Source organism: Aquarana catesbeiana, linkage group LG12 (genome assembly GCF_042186555.1).
Source record: "Aquarana catesbeiana isolate 2022-GZ linkage group LG12, ASM4218655v1, whole genome shotgun sequence".
Taxonomy (NCBI): Eukaryota; Metazoa; Chordata; class Amphibia; order Anura; family Ranidae; genus Aquarana; species Aquarana catesbeiana.
The window spans coordinates 58,007,551-58,027,656 of NC_133335.1; the positions used below are offsets into that span (position 1 = coordinate 58,007,551).

Sequence of the window (20,106 nt, forward strand, 5' to 3'; positions counted from 1 at the left end):
TATAAAAAAAATAAATTTGTTTCAAAATTGTCGCTCTTATTTTGTTCATAGCGCAAAAAATGAAAAAAAAACCACAGAGGTGATCAAATACCACCAAAAGAAAGCTCTATTTGTGGGGAAAAAAAAAAAAAAAGGACGTCAATTTTGTTTGGGAGCCACGTCGCACGACTGCGCAACTGTCAGGTAAAGCGACGCAGTGCCGAATCGCAAAAAAACGCACTGGTCAGAAAGGGGGTAAATCCTTCCGGGGCTGAAGTGGTTAAGGTGAAAAACCAGTGCTGCAGCTCCCCCAGAGCCCCCCCCCCCCCACCACCACACACACACTTTTTCTTACCTGAGCCCGTCCATTCCACCGATGTGCACAAGCCCAGCGACTCCAGTTTATGTCTCGTCGTCATTGCATAGATTGATAATCAATTATGTCAATCAAATCCAGTGGCGCAGCAGCAGCCCGCACGGGTGCCCCCTGGAAACCGGCTCTCCGTGGGAGCACCCGATAAAGAGAAGGAGCCAGGAGCGCCACCGGGGCACCCCAGAAAAAGGAAGATCGGACTGCTCTGTGCAAAACCCTTGCACAGAGCAGCCAAGTAGAACATTTTTTTTTTTTTTAACAAAGTAGTCTTGGATGCAGATGCGGTCTAAACAAAATGAAAGCCTGTGTCAATCATCTACTGCCCACATTAATGCATTAAAAATACATATTTGGTGTTCAATAAAGATTTACTGGGAGCTGTAAAACGGTTATTGGATATTTATAATCCAGACAAACGCAAACTGTAGCGAGCACAGCATAGAATCCTCTCCTTCCTTTCAGATGCCAAAGAACAGGGAAAGATCATCCGACCACACAATAGTGCTTAACCACTCCTTACTTCCCAGACCAATTTTCAGCTTTCCGTGCTCTCGCACTTTCAATGAGAATTGCGCAGTCATGTTACACTGTACCCAAATTAAATTTTTATCATTTTGTTCACACAAAGAGCTTTCTTTTGATGGTATTTATTCACCACTTTTTTTTTCGCATCGCAAAATAAAAAAAAAAAAAAAAAAAAAAAAAAAAAAAGGAAGAGCGAAAATGGTGAAAAAAAAAAAATAAAAATAAATAAAATGTTTCTACTTTTAAAAGAAATCCAATATAATCTAACTTCGTCATAAATTTAAGCCAAAGTGTTTTCTGCTACATGTCTTTGGTAAAAAAAAAAATCCTGTTAAGTATATAATAATTTGTTTGTGTGATCGCAGACAGATGTGCACAGATCATTGCCACTTCCGGCGGCTAGAGACTGACTGGCACGAAGCCGGAAACGGATTCGCTCCAGTCTCCTGAATGTAAACACAGAAGCGACGTCACTTCCTGTTTACTCGGCTGCCAATGGCGCCGGATTTTAAAAATATACAGTATTCAGATTTTTCGGTGATCTGAATACTTTGAAGTGCAAAGGAGGGATTGGAGGTCTTTTAGACCCCCGATCCTGCCATAAAGAGTACCTGTCACCACCTATTACTGTCACAATGGATGTTTACATTCCTTGTAACAGCAATAAAAGTGATCAAATTTTTTTTTTTTTTAAACACCATTTAATATAAAAATAAGAAAAAAAAAAAAAAAGTTTTAAGTGCCCCTGTCACCTCAAGCTTGCGCAGCAAAGAAAACGCATACGGAGGTCGCGCCCGCATAAGTAAACGGTGTTCAAATCACATGTGAGGTATCGCCGCGATAGTTTGAGCAAGAGCAATAATTCTAGCATTAGACCTCCTCTAACTCTAACCTGGTAACCGTAAAAAAAATTTAAAGCGTCGCCTATGAAGATTTTTAGGTACCAACGTTTGTCGCCATTCCACGAGTGCGTGCAATTATAAAGCGTGACATGTTTGGTATCTATTTACTCGGTGTAACATCTTTCACATTATACAAAAAAATTGGGATAACTATACTGTTTTGTTTTTTTTTAAATTCATGAAAGTGTCCCTTTTCTCAAAAAGTTGCAGTTAAAAACACCGCTGCACAAATACCATGTGACATAAAATATTGCAACAAATCGCCATCTTATTCTCTGCTAAAAAAAATATATAATGTTTGGGGGTTCTAAGTAATTTTCTAGCAAAAAAAAAAAAAAAAAAAGAAAATGATTTTAAGTTAACTTGAAACCAACAAATGTCAGAAAAAGGTTAAGCCCCGGTTCACACTGAGGCAGCGCGACTTGCAGCGCGACTGCCTCAGGCGACCTGGACACGACAGGGGCGGCGACTTGCAAAACGACTTCTATATAGAAGTCTATGCAAGTCGCCCCAAAGTAGTACAGGAATCTTTTTCTAAGTCGGAAAGACTTGCGTCGCTCCGATTAGAACGGTTCCATTGTACAGAACGGGACGCTACTTGTCAGGTGGCTAGGTCGCCTGACAAGTCGTCCTAGTGTGAACCGACCCTTAGTGTGTAGGTGGTTAAACTTTCACTTACACACAAAGTCTATTCCATTGACAAATTGTTACAATGTTTATACTTAAAGTTCAAATGATAAAGAATGTTTTGATTCTTGGCAGACTGCCCATTTTTCCCTTCCTTTCTTTTGACGGCTGTGGCTTCAGAAGAGCAGAGAGAATTCTTTGCATATAAAGAATTGGGAAACACTTTAGTCAAGATCACTATAACGAGTCTTGGGGGGGGGGGCGTGACTTCGGCATGCACGAGTTAGGACGTGCTTTCTCAGAGCTCTGCGAGACCCGCGCCTACACCAGCCTGAACGGCAGCTTCCCGGGGGGGGGGATACACACCCCAAAAGATGCCACCGAAGTGCAGGACATCCCCACAGCCTCAGCGGGGACATCGTGGAACCGGTCCGAATCGCTGGACTACTTTTTTGGGGCCCACAGAGAACCAGCAAGTACAGCCAAGATGGCGCCCGGCTCCCATGCAGCTAGGGCTGCCCCCCCCCCCCCCCCCCATCAGCTCCCCTCACATGCCTGTGCTGACCCCGCCTCCCCCCTCCTCTCCCTCCAGCTCAGACAGCACTGAAAGACCCACAAGTGGAGGTGATCCCTGGGAGGACAGGGACATTAGATCCCACATTCTGTCTCTCCCCACCAAGGCTGATTTGGAGCAGTTCGCTCAGAGTAGAGAAGGACCTGAGAGAGGACATTGAGGATCTACAGGCAGACACAGCACATTTGGGGGGGGGGGGGGGGGGGGTAGAGTGGAGGCTTTAGAGACACAATGGGAAGAGACTACCCCCACTTTGCAGGCACTTACTGACCATTGTAAAATGCAGGATCGCAGGCTTTAGGCTCTGCTGAATCAAATGGACGATTTTGAAAACAGGAGCCGCAGGATTAATATCCGCATTAGAGTCCTCCCTGAAGTAACAGGCCCGAGGGATAATATACCCACCCTGCAAGGGATCTTTAAGCAAAAATACTAGGCCGCCAGGCACCCGAGCACACTGTTGACCCAGAGACATTATTTGCAAGGTACATAAATACTCGCTCAAAGAACGCATTACGAGTCAAATCAGAGGAGTCAGACATGTGGACTTTGATGGCGCCCAATTATCCTTCTTCCCGGATCTCTCCAGACGCACATTGATACAGCGCCGCGCTCTTAAAAGATGCTCAACTACCCTACAGGTGGGGTTTCCCGTTCAGTCTTTCTGCAACTAAAGATGGGAAACAATCTATCCTGTGAAATAAAGCTGACTTTCCCCGCTTCTTGGAGTCGCTTGGACTGCCTCAGGTGGATATCCCGGGCTGGAGGACATCACCAGACATACCTCTCCCCACTGGCCCCGAACCGTGGCAACCAGGCTGCCGCCGCGGATCTAGGAGAGGTCCCTCTGGACATACGCCGTCAATCCCATCCTCCACAGGAAGAGGCCTGAACAGATGTTTTCTCTACCGATGGCTTCTGAAATGCCTACAGTCGTTACCTGACCCCCCTTAGCTGCCGTATCAATATCACCATTTTTCTTCCCATGTTTAGGGATAGATTAAGCATCTCATACTGGCCACGGGTCTCCCAGCAGACTCGCTCCTAGTGCCTTACCACTTTCCCCCAATAGGACAACTCCCTGGAGTTATGCTCCCTTTTTGGGGACTGCCTCTGCTCGCTGGCCTTCACCATCTCCTCACTATGGGGGGGGGGGGGGGGAAATGTGGGGGGTGGAGGCTCCCGACCAGTAGCAAAGTTGCACTATGTTATGCCCTTTGGGCCTTTTGTTTTTTTCTATGTTTTTGTTCTCAGTGTTCTTTATGTGCTATGTTTTTTACACCTGCTTATGTTCTATGTGTTCACGGTGCTGTTGGTCTCATCTCCCTCCTGCCACTGGTCTAGTGATTCCGCTGTGCGACCTCATACCATGGCTGCCCTGAAAGTCGTATCCTACAACGTACGCGGCCTATGATCCCCGTCAAAGCGCAGTAAGTTGTGGCTTGAGATGAAACGCATGGGGGCACATGTCAATTTTTTGCAGGAAACACACTTTTGCACTGACTCAGTGCCCCGCCTCCCTACCCATTTGTATACAGCGTGGTACCTCAGCAACTCCTCCTGTCCTAAATCCGGGGGGGGGGGGGGGGGGGGGTTGGCTATAGCGGTCCACAAACATTGTCCATTTGTCATGATGGATCAAATGTTTGATCCAGAGGGCTGATTTGTGTTCGTTAAAGGCACCATTTAAAACCGTAAGTTCACTTTTGCAGCCGTGTACGCCCCAAATAGCAAACAGCTTACCTTCCTAGACTCTACTTTAGAATCCCTGACTGCCTTCCGGGAGGGTCAGCTCATCCTGGGGGGAGACTTTAACGTTAGCCCTGAACCACACAGACACGTCCTTGGGCCGCTCCACGCACTCATTTGCCTTTCTGAAGCATTTTAGGAAGTCCCTGCAGACTATTCCACCCAGCAGACAGGGACTATAGCTATTTTTCAGCCACTCACAATATTTATACGCATATAGATCTTTTGATGATGGACCAGTACTCCCTCGATTCCCTAGCTGGAGCTTCCATAGGCTCCATTACCATTTCTGATCATGCGCCAGTTTCTATCTCCCTGCATCCCCTGTCTATGGAGGCACAGACATGGAGCTGGCGTTTGAAAGATAACATATTGGATGATGCGGTCGCTTTAAAACAAGTATCGGACACCATTTCTCTGTATTTTGCAGAGAATAAACCAGGCGAGGTAGGCATGGGATCTGTTTGGGAGGGCCACAAAGCAGTGGTTCGGGGGGAGCCGATTTATCAGAGGGCTGAAGAAAGCCAGGGAGGGGGAACTACAGACCCTCTTAGCCAAAACACACTCGGCGGAACTCATACACAAGAAAAATGTTACCCCTATCATGGTGTCGGAGCTACATGCCCTTCAACAGGTATTAGCTACTCTACTAGACACTAAAATTAAGGCACGTATACCCCATCTGGCGCACAAATTCTATGAATTTGGTAATAAAATGTGAGAGGTTGCTGGCAAGAGCCCTCGAACGCCAACAGGCCACTGGTCACGTCCATAAACTCACCTCCACGACGGGTGCATCAGTTATCCACTCCTCAAAAATAGCAAATAGGTTTAAGGAATATTATGCACAGTGGTACCACCTCCCAGATGCCTTGCCCGGCTCTTCGGAACCCCAACGGGTCGAACGCATTCTCCAGTATCTCACAGAGGCCCATTCCCCACAGCTAGAGGCCTCCATTGGCAAACAACTGGATACCCCCATTTTCGTATCGGAGATTCAGGCGGTGGTGAAAGACCTCCCTAAAGGAAAAAGCCCAGGCCCAGACGGCTATACTAATACCTACTACAAGAAATACTCTGAGGTGCTTTCTAATCCCATGTGTGCTTACTTCGCGGCCTTGGCCTTCGGTACAGTAATGCCCTCTGGAGCACTAATGGCACACATCACAGTACTCCCAAAAGAGGGGAAAGATAGAAATATTGGTGAACAGACTCAAACCGATCCTCCCGACGGTGATTCACCCCGACCAGACGGGATTTATTATGGGCAGAGAGGCTAGGGATAACTCAAATAGGGCACTCAAACTGATACACTGGGTTGAATCACAGGGGACGACCCTCCCGTCTCTTGCTTTCCACTGATGCCGAGAAGGCGTTTGACAGGGTGGACTGGACCTACATGAAAACGGTACTGACCAGACTCAGATTGGACCCCAATATGCTGGCTTGGATATCCTCCCTGTATAGCTCCCTGACGGCCAGAGTGAAGGTGAATGGGCTACTGTCCGATGCCTTCCCGATTAGCAATGGGACACGCCAGGGATGTCCATTATCCCCTCTTTTTTTTGCTCTAACCCTCAAACCGCTGCTTAATAAGATCCGCCTCAATAACGATAACAAGGGCTTTAAGATGGGTCCGACAGAATAAAAGATCCGCGTACGCAGATGACGTCTTGTTTTAGGTCTCTGACCCCCCGAGATCGTTGCCTAACATTATGGCAGAGTTGAAAGAATTTAACTTACTATCTAATTTCAAGATAAATTATAACAAGTCCGGAATCCTGTCACTAAATGTCCCCTCGGGTTTGCGTACACAGCTGCAATCTGCTTTCTCATTTACATGGTGCCCAACCGCCCTGAAGTACTTAGGAGTCCATTTGCCCACGAGATGTTCCCTGCTTTATGAATGCAACTACACACCACTACTTTCCACTATTAAAGTGGACCTGAAAAGATGGGACAGGGTTGCATTTTCATGGATGGGCCGAGTCAGTGTTCTTAAAATGAATGTGCTACCTCATGTATTGTTTTTTCTGCACATGGTGCAGATTGCCCTTCCTAGGGCTTTCTTCTCAACCCTCAATAGTCTTTTTATTACGTATATATGGGGTGGGAAATGCCCTCGGCTGGTTCTCCGTACGTTACAGCGCCCTAAGACGAAGGGAGGTTTGGGGGTGCCCATGGTCCAGATACTATGAGGCTGTAGCTTTACAACACATTTTAGACTGGTATCGTAATACCCCTGACAAACTATGGGTACCCCTAGACAAGTTTCTAGCAGGTCGTAACTTATCACATGCCCCCTGGGTCCCCCGGGAACATAGGGGCCTCTCGATGCTGGTCTCTCCTCTGGCCGCCCACGCCTTGGGACGCCCTGAACAAGGGAGGGAAGCTCGTACTACCGACTTCCCCCTTGGCGCCCCTAAGCGACTTCCCCTGGTTCGCCCCTGGGGAACATCCATCCTTTCGGTCCTGGGCGGCTGATGGGGAGTCCAGATGTGGCAGATTTGTTCAGGATCATGGCCTGTTAACGCTGGCCATGTAGAGGGAGCAGTTCGGCCCTTTCCCTATGGATGAATGGCGCTACAGACAGCTTAGGCACTTTATCACTAGTCTTCCCCAAGGAGTCCGGTCACCTACTCTAGCCTCGCCATTCGAACATTTATGTATGGCGACCACGGCTATTCCCCATGCCATATCAGTGCTGTATGACCTATTGCTGAACATGCACACTGGGGAGAAGCCAGGGTTCATTAGAGATTGGGAGAGAGACCTTCAGCATGTCTTCACCGAGCCTCAGCTGGACCATCTCTATAGACTGACACATTCGAGCACAGTGGATACGAAAATGCAGGAGAATAGTTATAAAATTTTGACGAGGTGGTATAGGGTGCCCTCCAAGCTCACTAAGATATACCCTTCCAGATGCATGCTGGAGAGAATGTGGCCTCAGAGGTTCATTCCTTTACATCTGGTGGGAATGCCCCAAATTACGGCCCTCTTGGTTAGATATCCATGCTCAGATCAAGATTATTCTGGACTTGGAGCTCCCAGATTCCCTGTTGGAATCCTTGCTGCACTTCCCCACCACTCCTCTTAACCAATACCGCAAATCCGTACTACCCCATCTGCTTAATGCAGCACGGCGGCTAATCCCAATCCACTGGAAAACACCCCGTATACCTACCTGCACCGAATGGGTGACTTTAGTTAATCATATTATGGCTGGGGAGGAGTGGATGGCACAATATAAAGATAGTAATGAGCAGTTCTATTCCATGTGGGCTACCTGGATAAATTACGCAAACCCAACTGGGTTATCCGCCCGGGGGGCCTCGACAGCTGTGACCCCCTCTGTTTGATGGGGTCGGACCGGGGAGAGCGTTGGGCACCAAAGATTTAAACTTGCTCAGGGGCAGCCGAACCTTGGCAGGTTTGCCACAGATTATTTCAGCCTAACATGCCAGCAGATGTTTTTGGTCCTTATCAGATTAATGACACTGTACTACCTTACTTTTATTTTAGTTTTTTCCTCCTTACTTTAATTTGTTTCCCTTACCCCATTTTGTTTATTATGTTGATGGGCCCATGGTCTAAATGTGCGGTCTAAGTTTTACCTTTGATTAGAGACCTACATCCTCTGCAGAGATGTACCAGATAGGGACGATAGGGGTGATCCATTGCTGTTCGAATTCATAACATGGTTGTAAGATGTTGATAACCAATCCCCCGGGGCGATTCCCCAAAAGATGTGTATATCCCTGAGTAATTTTCCTGTAAACCACATGCACCCGATAAGGGACCCTTCATTTCATAACCTGTCATGTCCTTTTCTAGTTACATGTCTTGTTAAATGTCTACTTGTTTGTTACTTAAAAATTTTCTCAAATAAAGATTACATAAAAAAATAACGATTTTTGGCGATTAATCGTGCAGCTCTAAGCTGTAGCCCTCATTTCGTTCCCCCAGGGGGGGGGGGGGGAAGGAACATGCCTTTATTAAATTAAGAATCCTCTCTGGCTGCTGACCACACACATGCTGTACTAACTGACAATGAGATGGCTGAGAGCAACGTAGCAAGGAATGTGCATATACTCCCTCTAGTGGAGACTTTCAGGCATACAACATTATACTCATAGAAGAAAAAAACCATAGGTGGACTTTTTACAGTTCCTAGGTTTTTCCCTTAACTTATCCTCGCTGCAGGATGCTGCTGTAACAGACAGATCTAAACTTCACCCATCACGGCGGGCTAGGTCAGCAAACCTCCAAGGACCAGGTCCTTGGGGGTCCACTGCCTTGGACCTGTATAGCACCCCTCAGGAAAACTTTAGGTATTGTAGCACGACCAAAAAAGTCCTGGGTCCTGCCCTGGTAAAACCTCGTGCTTCGTATATGAGGCCCTGGTACCATCCACCTTGGCCGCAGTGGCACTTTGGATGGATCCGGTCTATGGAGGCTGCTTAAATCCAGCAAGGGATCACTCCAGCTTGGAGCTCTTAAGAGCACATCTTCACTCATGACCAACACCTTAGACACTGGCGAAAAAACTGAGGTACTCCTGGAAGGAGGAGGGGTTATATAGGGGAGTAAACTTCCTGTATTGGGTATACCAGTGTCCATCACCTGAAGGTGCCTATATACCCATTAAGTTATTACTTAGGCTCTGTGTCTCATGATGTACGATAAAGAAAATACACTTTAATGAATTAAACTAAACAATAAAGTTAGCCCATTTTTTTGCGTAATATGTGGTGTGGTGTTGTATACCAAGGGTTGGGCTTGCTCCCCTAGTTCCAGTGAAGGGGACTCTTAAAGGAGTTCCAACCAAAAGTGGAGGTTCTTCTTTAAGCACTCCTTACATGCTACATTTGGCATGCCTTTTTTTGGGAGGCATGCCTAGTCGGCTTGAGCGAAAGTTTTCCTCTCCCCCTCCCTGCAATCTTCTGGGACACATCACAGGTCCCAGAAGATTGCCCGGCCATTGAGGAGGCGCAAGCTGTCACAGCCGAGTGTCCACACTTGCAATGCAGCACGAGACGAGGGAGCCGAGGGTTCAGGGGGCCACATCACTGGACTGTGGGACAGGCAAGTGTGTGTTTATTAAAAGTCAGCAGCTACACTTTTGTAGCTGCTAACTTAACAAAAAACGGCTTGAACTCCACTTTAAAGTTATTGTAAAAAGGTTCATTTTTTTCCCCCTATAAAAACATGTTATACTTACCTGCTGTTGCAGTGGATTTTCACAGAGCAGCACTGATCCTCCTCTTCTCAGGTCCCTCTTCTGAGCTCCTGGCCCTTCCCTCCTGTTCAGTGCCCCCACAGAAAGCAGCTTGCCATGGGGGCACCTGAGATAAGTCACAGCTCGGCCCCGCCCTCTCTTCCCCGACTGGCTGACTGATTGACAGCAGCGGGAGCCAATGGTGCCACTGCTGTGTCTCAATCCCTCAGGTGTTGGGGGGGGGGGGGGGGCTGCTGCACACAGAATACAAGTCAATACTTTGTAGAACCACCTTTCGCTGCAATTATAGCTGCAAGTCTTTTTGGGGACGTCTACCAGCTTTGCACATCTAGTGACATTTTTGCCCATTCTTTGCAAAATAGTTCAAGCTCTGTCAAATTGGATGGAGAGCGTCTGAGGGATCCACAGCTCAAATTTCTAATAGCATAGCCAGGCAGGTGCAAGACAAAAATGATGTACTGACTAGATCCTATTTGATGTTTCGCTACCCTTGTCTGCCACCACCATTCAGTTCTACTGGGTCTCATTTTTCAACTGTTGCCAAAATGAAAATTTCCTATAAAAACCTGCCACTGCAAACAACGGAATACTCACCTCTCCTGCATTGGATAAAGATTCTGCAGCACTGGACATTTTCAGGTCCCACATTATGCTTAGCATTTCAGCCAGCCAACTTTTGTGTCACCACATCCTGTAGTGACAAAGACTGGTGGAGGAACCAGAGCTTGCAGCAGGGGACCATGAAATTGACACACCAGTCTTGGATTATGCAGGACCTTCAGCCAACACTTTATCTTCATTACAGCAGTGATTAAAGAGGTTGTAAAAGTTTGTGTTTTTTCACCATAATGCACCCTATGCATTAAGGTGAAAAAACACCCTGCGGTGTCTGGCCCCCCCCCCCGTTTTACTTACCTGAGCCCCGAATTTCCTTGGGCGCGATCCAGCGTCGCTCTCTCCACGTCTCTTCATTGGATAGATTGATAGCAGCGCAGCCATTGGCTCCCGCTGCTGTCAATCAAATCCAATGACGCAAGAGGTGGGGCCAAGTCACACACTCGGCAGCTATGTACGCTGAGTGTAGGACACGGGAGTGCACCCGAAAAGTAACCCCCTCGGGAGAGAGCTTCCCAGTGAGGGTTATCTATTGCGGGGAGGAGCCGAGGGACCCCAGAACATGTGGATCGGGGCCACCCTGTAAAATTAACTGCGTAGTGGAGGCAAGTATGACATGTTTGTTAAAAAAAAAAAAAAAAAAAAAACACTGGACCTTTAGTGTCACTTTAAGGGGCAGCAGAAGGGGTACATATTTCTAGCTTTTTTGGAAGGGGCAGCTTTATTGGAAAGTTATATTTTGGGTACAGAGTTACTTAAAATATAATAGCTATACAAAAAAAAAAAAAAAATCAAAGCTCTGCTTTCATTATTCTGGAATTACAGAACAGCTGGCACCCACATTTACACACACTATTCAAGAAAAAAAAAAAAAAAAAAAAAAAAAAAAAATAGTATGTTCCTGTGCTAAATAGTCATCTATTTACATGATGGGCAGAGTAACACTTTCCATACATTGAATGGAAATGTCAACTAATCATAGACCAACCGGACAATATGCATCCACTTGCTCACATAAGTAAATTTTGTCTGAAGATGAGCTTTGAAGAGAAAAGGTAATTTTTCCCATAAGAGTCAAACTAATGGGTTATCATGTTAGGGCACCTCCCACCTGTGAAAGCTTAGACAGAATGAAAACTTCAGTAAACCACAGTGGAGATATAATATATATATAAAAAAAAATGTTTAATATATCTTGAGCATCTGTGGCATAAGACTAAGTCTCTCAAAGACTTCAACCAATACAAATCTGCTCTCCACAAATCCAATTCCCATCAACTCTTCTCTACCTCATCCTCCACTGCCTCCCCCCCACCAACTCACCTCACTCACTTCAAAAATAAGATTGACACAATTCGTGATGAAATCTCCACCCTACAAGCATCTCCCCCAGTTCAATAGGTACAATTGACACTCCCCTTATTCAAACCTGCTGCTATAGACAAAGTTGCTAAACTCCTTTCTAACACCCACCTAACCACCTGCCCCCTGGATCCTATCCCCTCTCAAAAATACTACGGTCGTCTCGACAAACGATTGAATTCATCCAGAGATTTACAGACCCCGGTCCCGAGGAGGATTGGGCCTTCCCAATCTCTGGCATTATTACCTCTCAGCTAGACTTACTCAGTTGGCTCAGTGGCATGTCCCCCCTCTCGGGATCCCTTGGCTCAGTTTTGAACGCTCCTCCATTGCCCCTTACTCTTTACCGGGATTACTATGGGCTCCTACAATCCATCCAAGGGACATTTCCCCCCTTAACTTAGTAGTGGGTCAATCCTTACACCCGTGGTCCCTTTACAAAAAGAAATTCTTCCTACTCCCGGCTTACCCCAAATGGGCCTCGTTTGTTGGCAACCCATCATTTATTGGTGCTTTTCCTAATCCTAACTCCTTTGTCCTATGGATGTCTAGAGATCTTGTTACGCTTGGATCCCTTCAGAAGGATGGAGTGCTCCACTCCTTTTTATCACTACAATCCTCTCACTCCTTGCACCGGTCAGAGTTTTACAGATATCTGCAGATCAGACACTTTTATAATACATACTTCCCTAGGACGGATTTCTCACTTGTTAACACATTTGAGGGTCTCTGTGGCACTACATCCAGAGACAAAGGGACAATCTCGCTGCTATACAATTATCTGGGATTCAATGGGAAGTAGAGACAGGACAGGTGGCATCCCCTGAGTAGTGGACAGACAGGATAACAAACCTACATAAATGTACAAGATCCGTAGCGGTCAAAGAAACAGTGGTGAAGTTACACACAAGGTAGTATTACACCCCCTGCTAAATTACATAAATTCTTCCCCACTGTTTCGGAGAACTGCTTTAGGGGATGCCTCGAGCAAGGGACCCACCTACATATTTTTTGGAGTTGTGTTGTTTTGAGAGGCCTTTGGCAGAATGTTTCAGACAAGATGGCAGAGCTCACAGGGGTACAGATCACTATTACCCACCAGATGGGATTACTTTTTGCAGATATCCCTGGGGTCTCTCCCAATGACCAAAAACTGTCCCATACATTATTTAGCGCGGTCCACTGGTGTATTGCCCTGTTTTGGCGCACCCCAGGGGTCCCATGGGACCAGGTTCTTAGACGTATGTCGGCCATCCAACTTATGGAAAAAATTTCCCATACAATTACGGACACTATGCATATTTATGATAGAAAATGGAAATCCTGGGTCCCCTAATCACTCGGAGTCCTCTTATACATTCTAATACAGTCTCCTTAATATAATGGCGCGTATTTCCGCTGGCCCAAGTTGGTCTCCCGTAACCCGCTCTGTTCCTCTAGTTAGTGGTTGTACGCTCACTGGTTTATGTTCTTTTTGTTTTTATGTAATACGAATGTCTTACCATTTATTATCACAAGTGCGTCAAAATATTCAGAGAGACTCTCAGGTACTTTTTTAAGCCTCAGGACCTCCCCTTCCAAGAGTCCTCCTCAGTTCAAGATGGCTCTATTAGTAACTTCTAGGTATATGACTACTGTATGTATATTAGATATTCTGGTCCCTAGCACTGCCATACATCTATAGCATTTGCATGGTCTTTGGATAATGGTTGAGTCTTCAGTTTCCGCAATTGATGACACTGACACGCTATGTATTCTTAACTGATTTTCAATAAAAACGTGTATAAAAAAAAATTAATCAATATATACTACAGTCACTCTCTCACTCTATCCTACACTCTCTAACCCACATCTTCAATCTCTCCCTCTCTTCCGGCATCTTCCCCAATGCTCTAAAACATGCACATATTTCCTCCCCCACATGCCTCTTCCCCCCCCCCCCCCCCGACTTCTGTCAAGAGCAATGGCACAACCATCCACCCATCCCCACATGCCAGGATGCTAGGTGTTATCCTGGACTCCCAACTCTCCTTTTGGCCCCACATCCAATCCCTTTACTAAGCTTGCCGTCTCAACATCTCCAAACTACATCACTTCCTAACCAATGAAACCACAAAGCTCCCGATTCACTCCCTGGTTATCTTTTGCCTTGACTACTGCAACTCCCTTCTCATTGGCTTACCTTTAAATAGACTATGCCCCCTTCAGTCCATCATGAATGCTGCTGCCAGACTCATCCACCTTACAAACCGCTCAGCGTCCGCTACCCCTCTCTGCCAATCCCTCCATTGGCTGCCATTTGCCTATTTAATTCAATTCAAAATACTAACAATAAGTTACAAAGCCATCCACAACTCTGCCCCCAGCTACATCACTAGCCTAGTCTCAAAATACCAACCCAATCGTCCTCTTCGTTCCTCCAAAGACTTCCTGCTCTCTAATCGCTTCCTCCCATATTCACCTCCACGACTTCTCCCAACCCAAATCTGTCAGACTATCTGCAAATCTATCTACTTTCAGGCGATCCCTGAAAACTTCTCTTCGGAGAAGCCTACCCTGCTTCCACCTAACAACTGCACTTTTATTTTCTTCATGAGCTCATCCCCCACAGCTTTTATCCTTCATATCACTCGACCTTCCCTCCTAGACTGTAAGCTGTAATGTTGTAAAGCGCTGCGCAAACTGTCAGCGCTATGTGCCAGTATGCACCGCATTATGCAAGACTTGCCTTAGAACAAGGCCCTCCAGCGGCACACTGTCACTGCTGAGAGGGCTGACGTCTTTCTCTGGTCTTTCTTCGGGGTTTACATTCTCCAAATACATGTGGCCAGGGGCGCAATGACGTCACTCCCGCGCATGCGCGTGGAGCTGCCATGTATAGCACAGGCTCTTAAAGTCCGGCACTGTATGCTGGACCATCAGAGTGCATGCGTCGGTAACGTCACCCGCTGCATGCACTCTGAATATCTCCTAAACTGTGCAAGTTTAGGAGGTATTCACAGTATCTACAGGTAAGCCTTACTATAGGCTTGACTGTAGGTACAAGTGGTAGAATAGAGTTTATTACCACTTTAAGGACCTTCATGCATTGCTCGCAGTTACCTTTCGTATTTATCAGCAATCTCCGGGTCCACATTCTTTGCTCCCTCCATGGCTTTGATTACAGATCTGAAAAAAAATAAAAAATAAAAGTATAAAAGCTAAGCCAAAAAAAAAAAACTCATTAACAAAACGAAAAAAAGTTAGCAGACGACATTACAGAAATTATAGCCCTAATAAACACATTCTAAACTACTGTTTATAAATGTGATCTGGATTACTAGGGCTCCAGGGATAACCTCTGCAACCCTGTACCCCACTGACTTGTCCATGGAGCAATGACTACATAGTACAGACCTAGCTGGCCGCATTTCTAGGGAAAAGAACTACAGTAGTAGCTGTTGGCTTGTGTAGTGAATGACAGTGTTCTGGATACAAAAAAAATACACAAGCTGGCAGATAATACTCTTTCAAACTACCAAATTCAGACCCACCTGCCTACTATTTGGGGGAAAGGAAAGCAGTAGCTGCCTGCTTGTATTTTGGGCTTGTTTTTTTATGAATGACGACAATAGTCTCCAAAGCGCCATTATTCCAAACACAAGCCAGCAGCTACTACAGTACTCCCTCTCCCTGGAATAATGGGCTAGGGGGATTTGGGCTTCAGTAGCGTTTCCTCAGTGTACAAGACAGAGGGGTACCACATAGGAGGCACGGGGCTGCAAATGTTTTCTCCTTGGTGTACATTGTCACCGTCAATTCTCTTCTGTGTACTTTGTGATGATGGGGAGACCCATGCGCCACTATGAAGTCCCAGCAAATATTCCTAAAAAGACAAAAAGGTGACCATTAACATCAGCCAGGAAACAGACATGTTGTGACTATTGGGGAGGTGGCTACATTGCTGTGTTGAACTCCAACACAGGAATGCCCATACACTGGGCTTTAGCCTGTGGTGGAGCACACAACCAGATTTATTCATATTGCAAAATCTTTATGTCACAGATCAGAATGGGACCAAGTGCTACATGCATGGGGACCCCATTTGAATGGGCATGCACCATTTTTGTAATGCTTTACCATGTGTTGCAATGAATATCTGTTGGCAAGCTGCATTAGGGTACCATAAAGAATGAATTGCACCGCAGTGCAAAATGTGTGTTGCAGTAATGCATAGACTAACGTGCGCAATACCACACCCAAAAATGTGAACTGACCTAAATGGCTGACAAGTAAGAACAGGGCAATCCTGTTTTCTATAAACAACTAGAAAATCGTATTCCACAACTGAAGAAGTGAAAGTAAAATCAACCATTATAGCTGAAATTCCTCACATTCTTCATTAGTTCTGTCCTAAAGCTTGTAAGATCAATGTTATTTTTATTCTGAGGTGAGGATTTCTTGTCTTTACAGGGGTAGCTTTATTTGAAATTAATTTTAGCATCAGTCACTCTAAAGAGAAACACCAACTCTCAGGTTAATTTTTGTTAACCACTTCAGCCCCAGAAGGTTTTACCCTCTTCATTACCAGGCCAGTTTTTGCAATTCGGCACTGCGTCGCTTTAACTGACAGTTGCGCGTGTGGTGCTATACCCAAATAAAATTTATGTCTGTCTTTTTCCCCCACAAAAAGATTTCTTTTGGTGGTATTTGATCACCTTTGCAGTTTTCGTTTTTTGCACTATAAAACAAATAATTTTGAAAAAAGAAAATATATTTTTTAGCTTTGCTAGAATACCTATCCAATAAAAAAAAAAAAAAAAATTCTTCATCAATTTAGGCCAATATGTATTCTATTTATTTTTGGAAAGAAAAACGTCCAACATGTGTATATTGATTGGTTTGTGCAAAAGTTATAGCATCTACAAATGTGTTATTTTTGTTTGTTTTTTACCAGTAATGGTGGCGATCAGTAGGACTGTGACATTACGAAGGACAAATCTCATCCCTGAAACGTGGGGATATAAAAAAAAAAAAAAAAAAAAAGAGAATCAGCACACATTTGATCCCTTGATCATCTTAAATCAGTGATGGCGAACCTTGGCACCCCAGATGTTTTGGAACTACATTTCCCATGCTGCTCATGCACTCTGTAGTGGAGCATCATGGGAAAAGTACTTCCAAAACATCTGGGGTGCCAAGGTTCGCCATCACTGTCCTAGATGTTAACCCCCTTCCCAGACAGTGTCATTAGAACAGTGAATAGTATTAGCACTGATCACTATTTGTATCACTTGTGATCAGTAGCAGTTAGTCAGTCAACCCCCCCCCCCCCCCCCAGATCGCAGTTCCATTAGAAGTCACTGATCGCCACCATTAATAATATATCTATATCTCTCTAAATATCGGTTTGTGGACGCAATAACTTTCACACAAAGCAAATAATACTTAAAGTATAACTAAAGTCAACTTTAAGGGAGAGCTGAGAGGAGAGCTGCAGATGACAGAGGCATGTAAACTGACCAGTGTCAGCACTCAGAATCCATGATAAACCGTGGTCAGTTTGGGGGGGTTTAGCCATGCAGGATCAGCCAGTTTTTTTCTTTTTGGTGATAGGTGTCAAATGACACCACACAAGCACTGTGCTGTTCTGTATAACATGCTTTAGCCTAAGCGCTCATTGCCAAATCGGCGGTACTACTTTTGGCGACTTCGGGGTGTGATTTGTATAGACATCTGTGCAGGAACCCACACAGATGTCTCTGAAATCGCCCCCGAAGTCGGACTGACATGCGGGTATAAAATGAGCTCGCACACTTTCAATCCCGCTGTCAGTGTGAACCTGGGCTTAAGGGAACAGGATCTGGGTGTGTTTTTTTTTTTTGTTAGGGTAACAAATGCTTTAATACCTTTCTACACACACGAGCGGTGCGGGGGGGGGGTCGGGGGAATTGTATGGAGTTGGACAGGTGATTTGAGGTGATCAAATTCCACCAAAAGAAAGCTCTATTTGTGTTAAAAAAAAAAAAGGTATATAAATTTAAGTAAAAACGAACATTGAGGGACTATGCAATTACCAGTTTAAAAAAAAAAAAAAAAAGTGCTGAACAGCAAAATATGGCCTGGTCATGAAAGGCAAAACCTGAAGTGGTTAGTGCTCTTCTTGCCAAGAATCATATCTTGAGTGACGGGAGGAGGTCAAACGCACCCCCATGCCCAGGAGCAGCAGCCATTTCTAGGATTTGGGGGGGGGGGGGCACATCCACCTCCATACCCGGGGACTAGCAGCCATTTCTAGGATGGGGGGGGGTCACATGCACCCCCATACCCGGGGACTAGCAGCCATTTCTAGGATGGGGGGGGGGTCACATGCACCCCCATACCCGGGGACTAGCAGCCATTTCTAGGATGGGGGGGGGTCACATGCACCCCCATACCCGGGGACTAGCAGCCATTTCTAGGATGGGGGGTCCACATGCACCCCCATACCCGGGGACTAGCAGCCATTTCTAGGATGGGGGGGGTCACATGCACCCTCATACCCGGGGACTAGCAGCCATTTCTAGGATGGGGGGGGTCACATGCACCCCCATACCCGGGGACTAGCAGCCATTTCTAGGATGGGGGGGTCACATGCACCCCCATACCCGGGGACTAGCAGCCATTTCTAGGATGGGGGGGTCACATGCACCCCCATACCCGGGGACTAGCAGCCATTTCTAGGATGGGGGGGTCACATGCACCCCCATACCCGGGGACTAGCATCCATTTCTAGGATGGGGGGGTCACATGCACCCCCATACCTGGGGACTAGCATCCATTTCTAGGATGGGGGGGTCACATGCACCCCCATACCCGGGGACTAGCATCCATTTCTAGGATGGGGGGGACACATGCACCCCCATACCTGGGGACTAGCAGCCATTTCTAGGATGGGGGGGACACATGCACCCCCATACCTGGGGACTAGCAGCCATTTCTAGGATGGGGGGGACACATGCACCCTCATACCCGGGGACTAGCAACCATTTCTAGGATGGGGGGGTTACATGCACCCCCATATCCGGGGACTAGCAGCCATTTCTAGGATGGGGGAGTCACACGCGCCCCCATACCCAGGGACAAGCAGCCATTTCTATGATGGGGGGGTAACAAGGACCCCCATAACCCGAGACTAGCAGCTATTTCTAGGATGGTGTGGGGGGGGGTTCACATGCACCCCCATACCCAGGGACTAGCAGCCATTCCTAGTATGGGGGGGGGGGGGTCACATGCACCTCCAAACTCAGCAGTAAGTTATTTCCAGGGTGAGGGGAGAAGGTGGTCACATGCACCCTCATACCAGGGAGTAGCAGCGATTTCCAGGGTGTGTGGGTGTGTGTGTGTGTGTGTGTGTGTGTGTGTGTGTGTGTGTGTGTGGTGTTTCACCACAGAAAGGAAACAACAAGAGAACCTGTCACATCCTCATGAATGGCCAGAGCTTTTTTTTCACGGTAACCCATAGCAACCAATCAGAATCCATTATATACCGGCCTGACTCCAGCACAGTGCACTCTGATTGGTTGCTGTGGCCCCGTGTACTTACCATGTAGCTGCACATATTCTGTCTGCGCCCCCATCCCCTCTTATAACAGAGTCCCCACAACATGTCACCTCTCCTGTTGCTCGGTATTCTCCAGGTCCGGCGAAGAAGCGGAAAAACTCCAACGTCCCGGGTCCACACACGCCATGGTGAAAGGAGGAAGAGAACGAAAAACACCGCCTCACTCTACCCGCGAGTATTCAAACCCGCTTCCCATAATACACCACACGGGGGAGGGGACAGACGGCGTGCATGTGAACGGGGCGGGGCTTGTGTGCGTGTCTGCGTGAGGAGTCTGGCTGCGGAGTGGAGCTCCACGCTTGACAGGAAGCATTAGCGCTCCAGCTACAGCCATTCGTTGTTTGTTACAATAAAGTTTAATAAAGCAACAAAAAAGTGGTGGAGCGGAGGATACATGCTTCCTGTCTAACGTGGAGCTCCACTCCGCAGCCAGAACCCTTGTGTCGGCTGCTCTTGATTCACAGTGCGCATGTGCGGTCATGTCAGAAGAGACAGACGGAGATGTGTAGCCGCCTGGACTTCATAGTCTGCATCTCAGAGAGCTGATTTCTAATAAAGTGAACACACGTCATGCTC

General features: G+C 46.6%; 1 protein-coding gene across 1 annotated transcript in view; it reads right to left on the bottom strand.

Annotated features, from left to right (window-relative positions):
• The window catches only part of ERCC6L (ERCC excision repair 6 like, spindle assembly checkpoint helicase), a 40,024-nt gene extending 20,244 nt beyond the window's left edge, over window positions 1-19,780 (bottom strand). The window contains exons 1-2 of the mRNA XM_073607861.1: window positions 19,581-19,780; window positions 15,051-15,116 (exon numbers count right to left, since the gene is read on the bottom strand). Of these exons, the coding sequence (XP_073463962.1) occupies window positions 15,051-15,116; window positions 19,581-19,657 (143 nt within the window). The 5' untranslated portion in view covers window positions 19,658-19,780. The remainder of the gene's footprint in view (window positions 1-15,050; window positions 15,117-19,580) is intronic.
• Window positions 19,781-20,106: the final 326 nt, after the last annotated feature.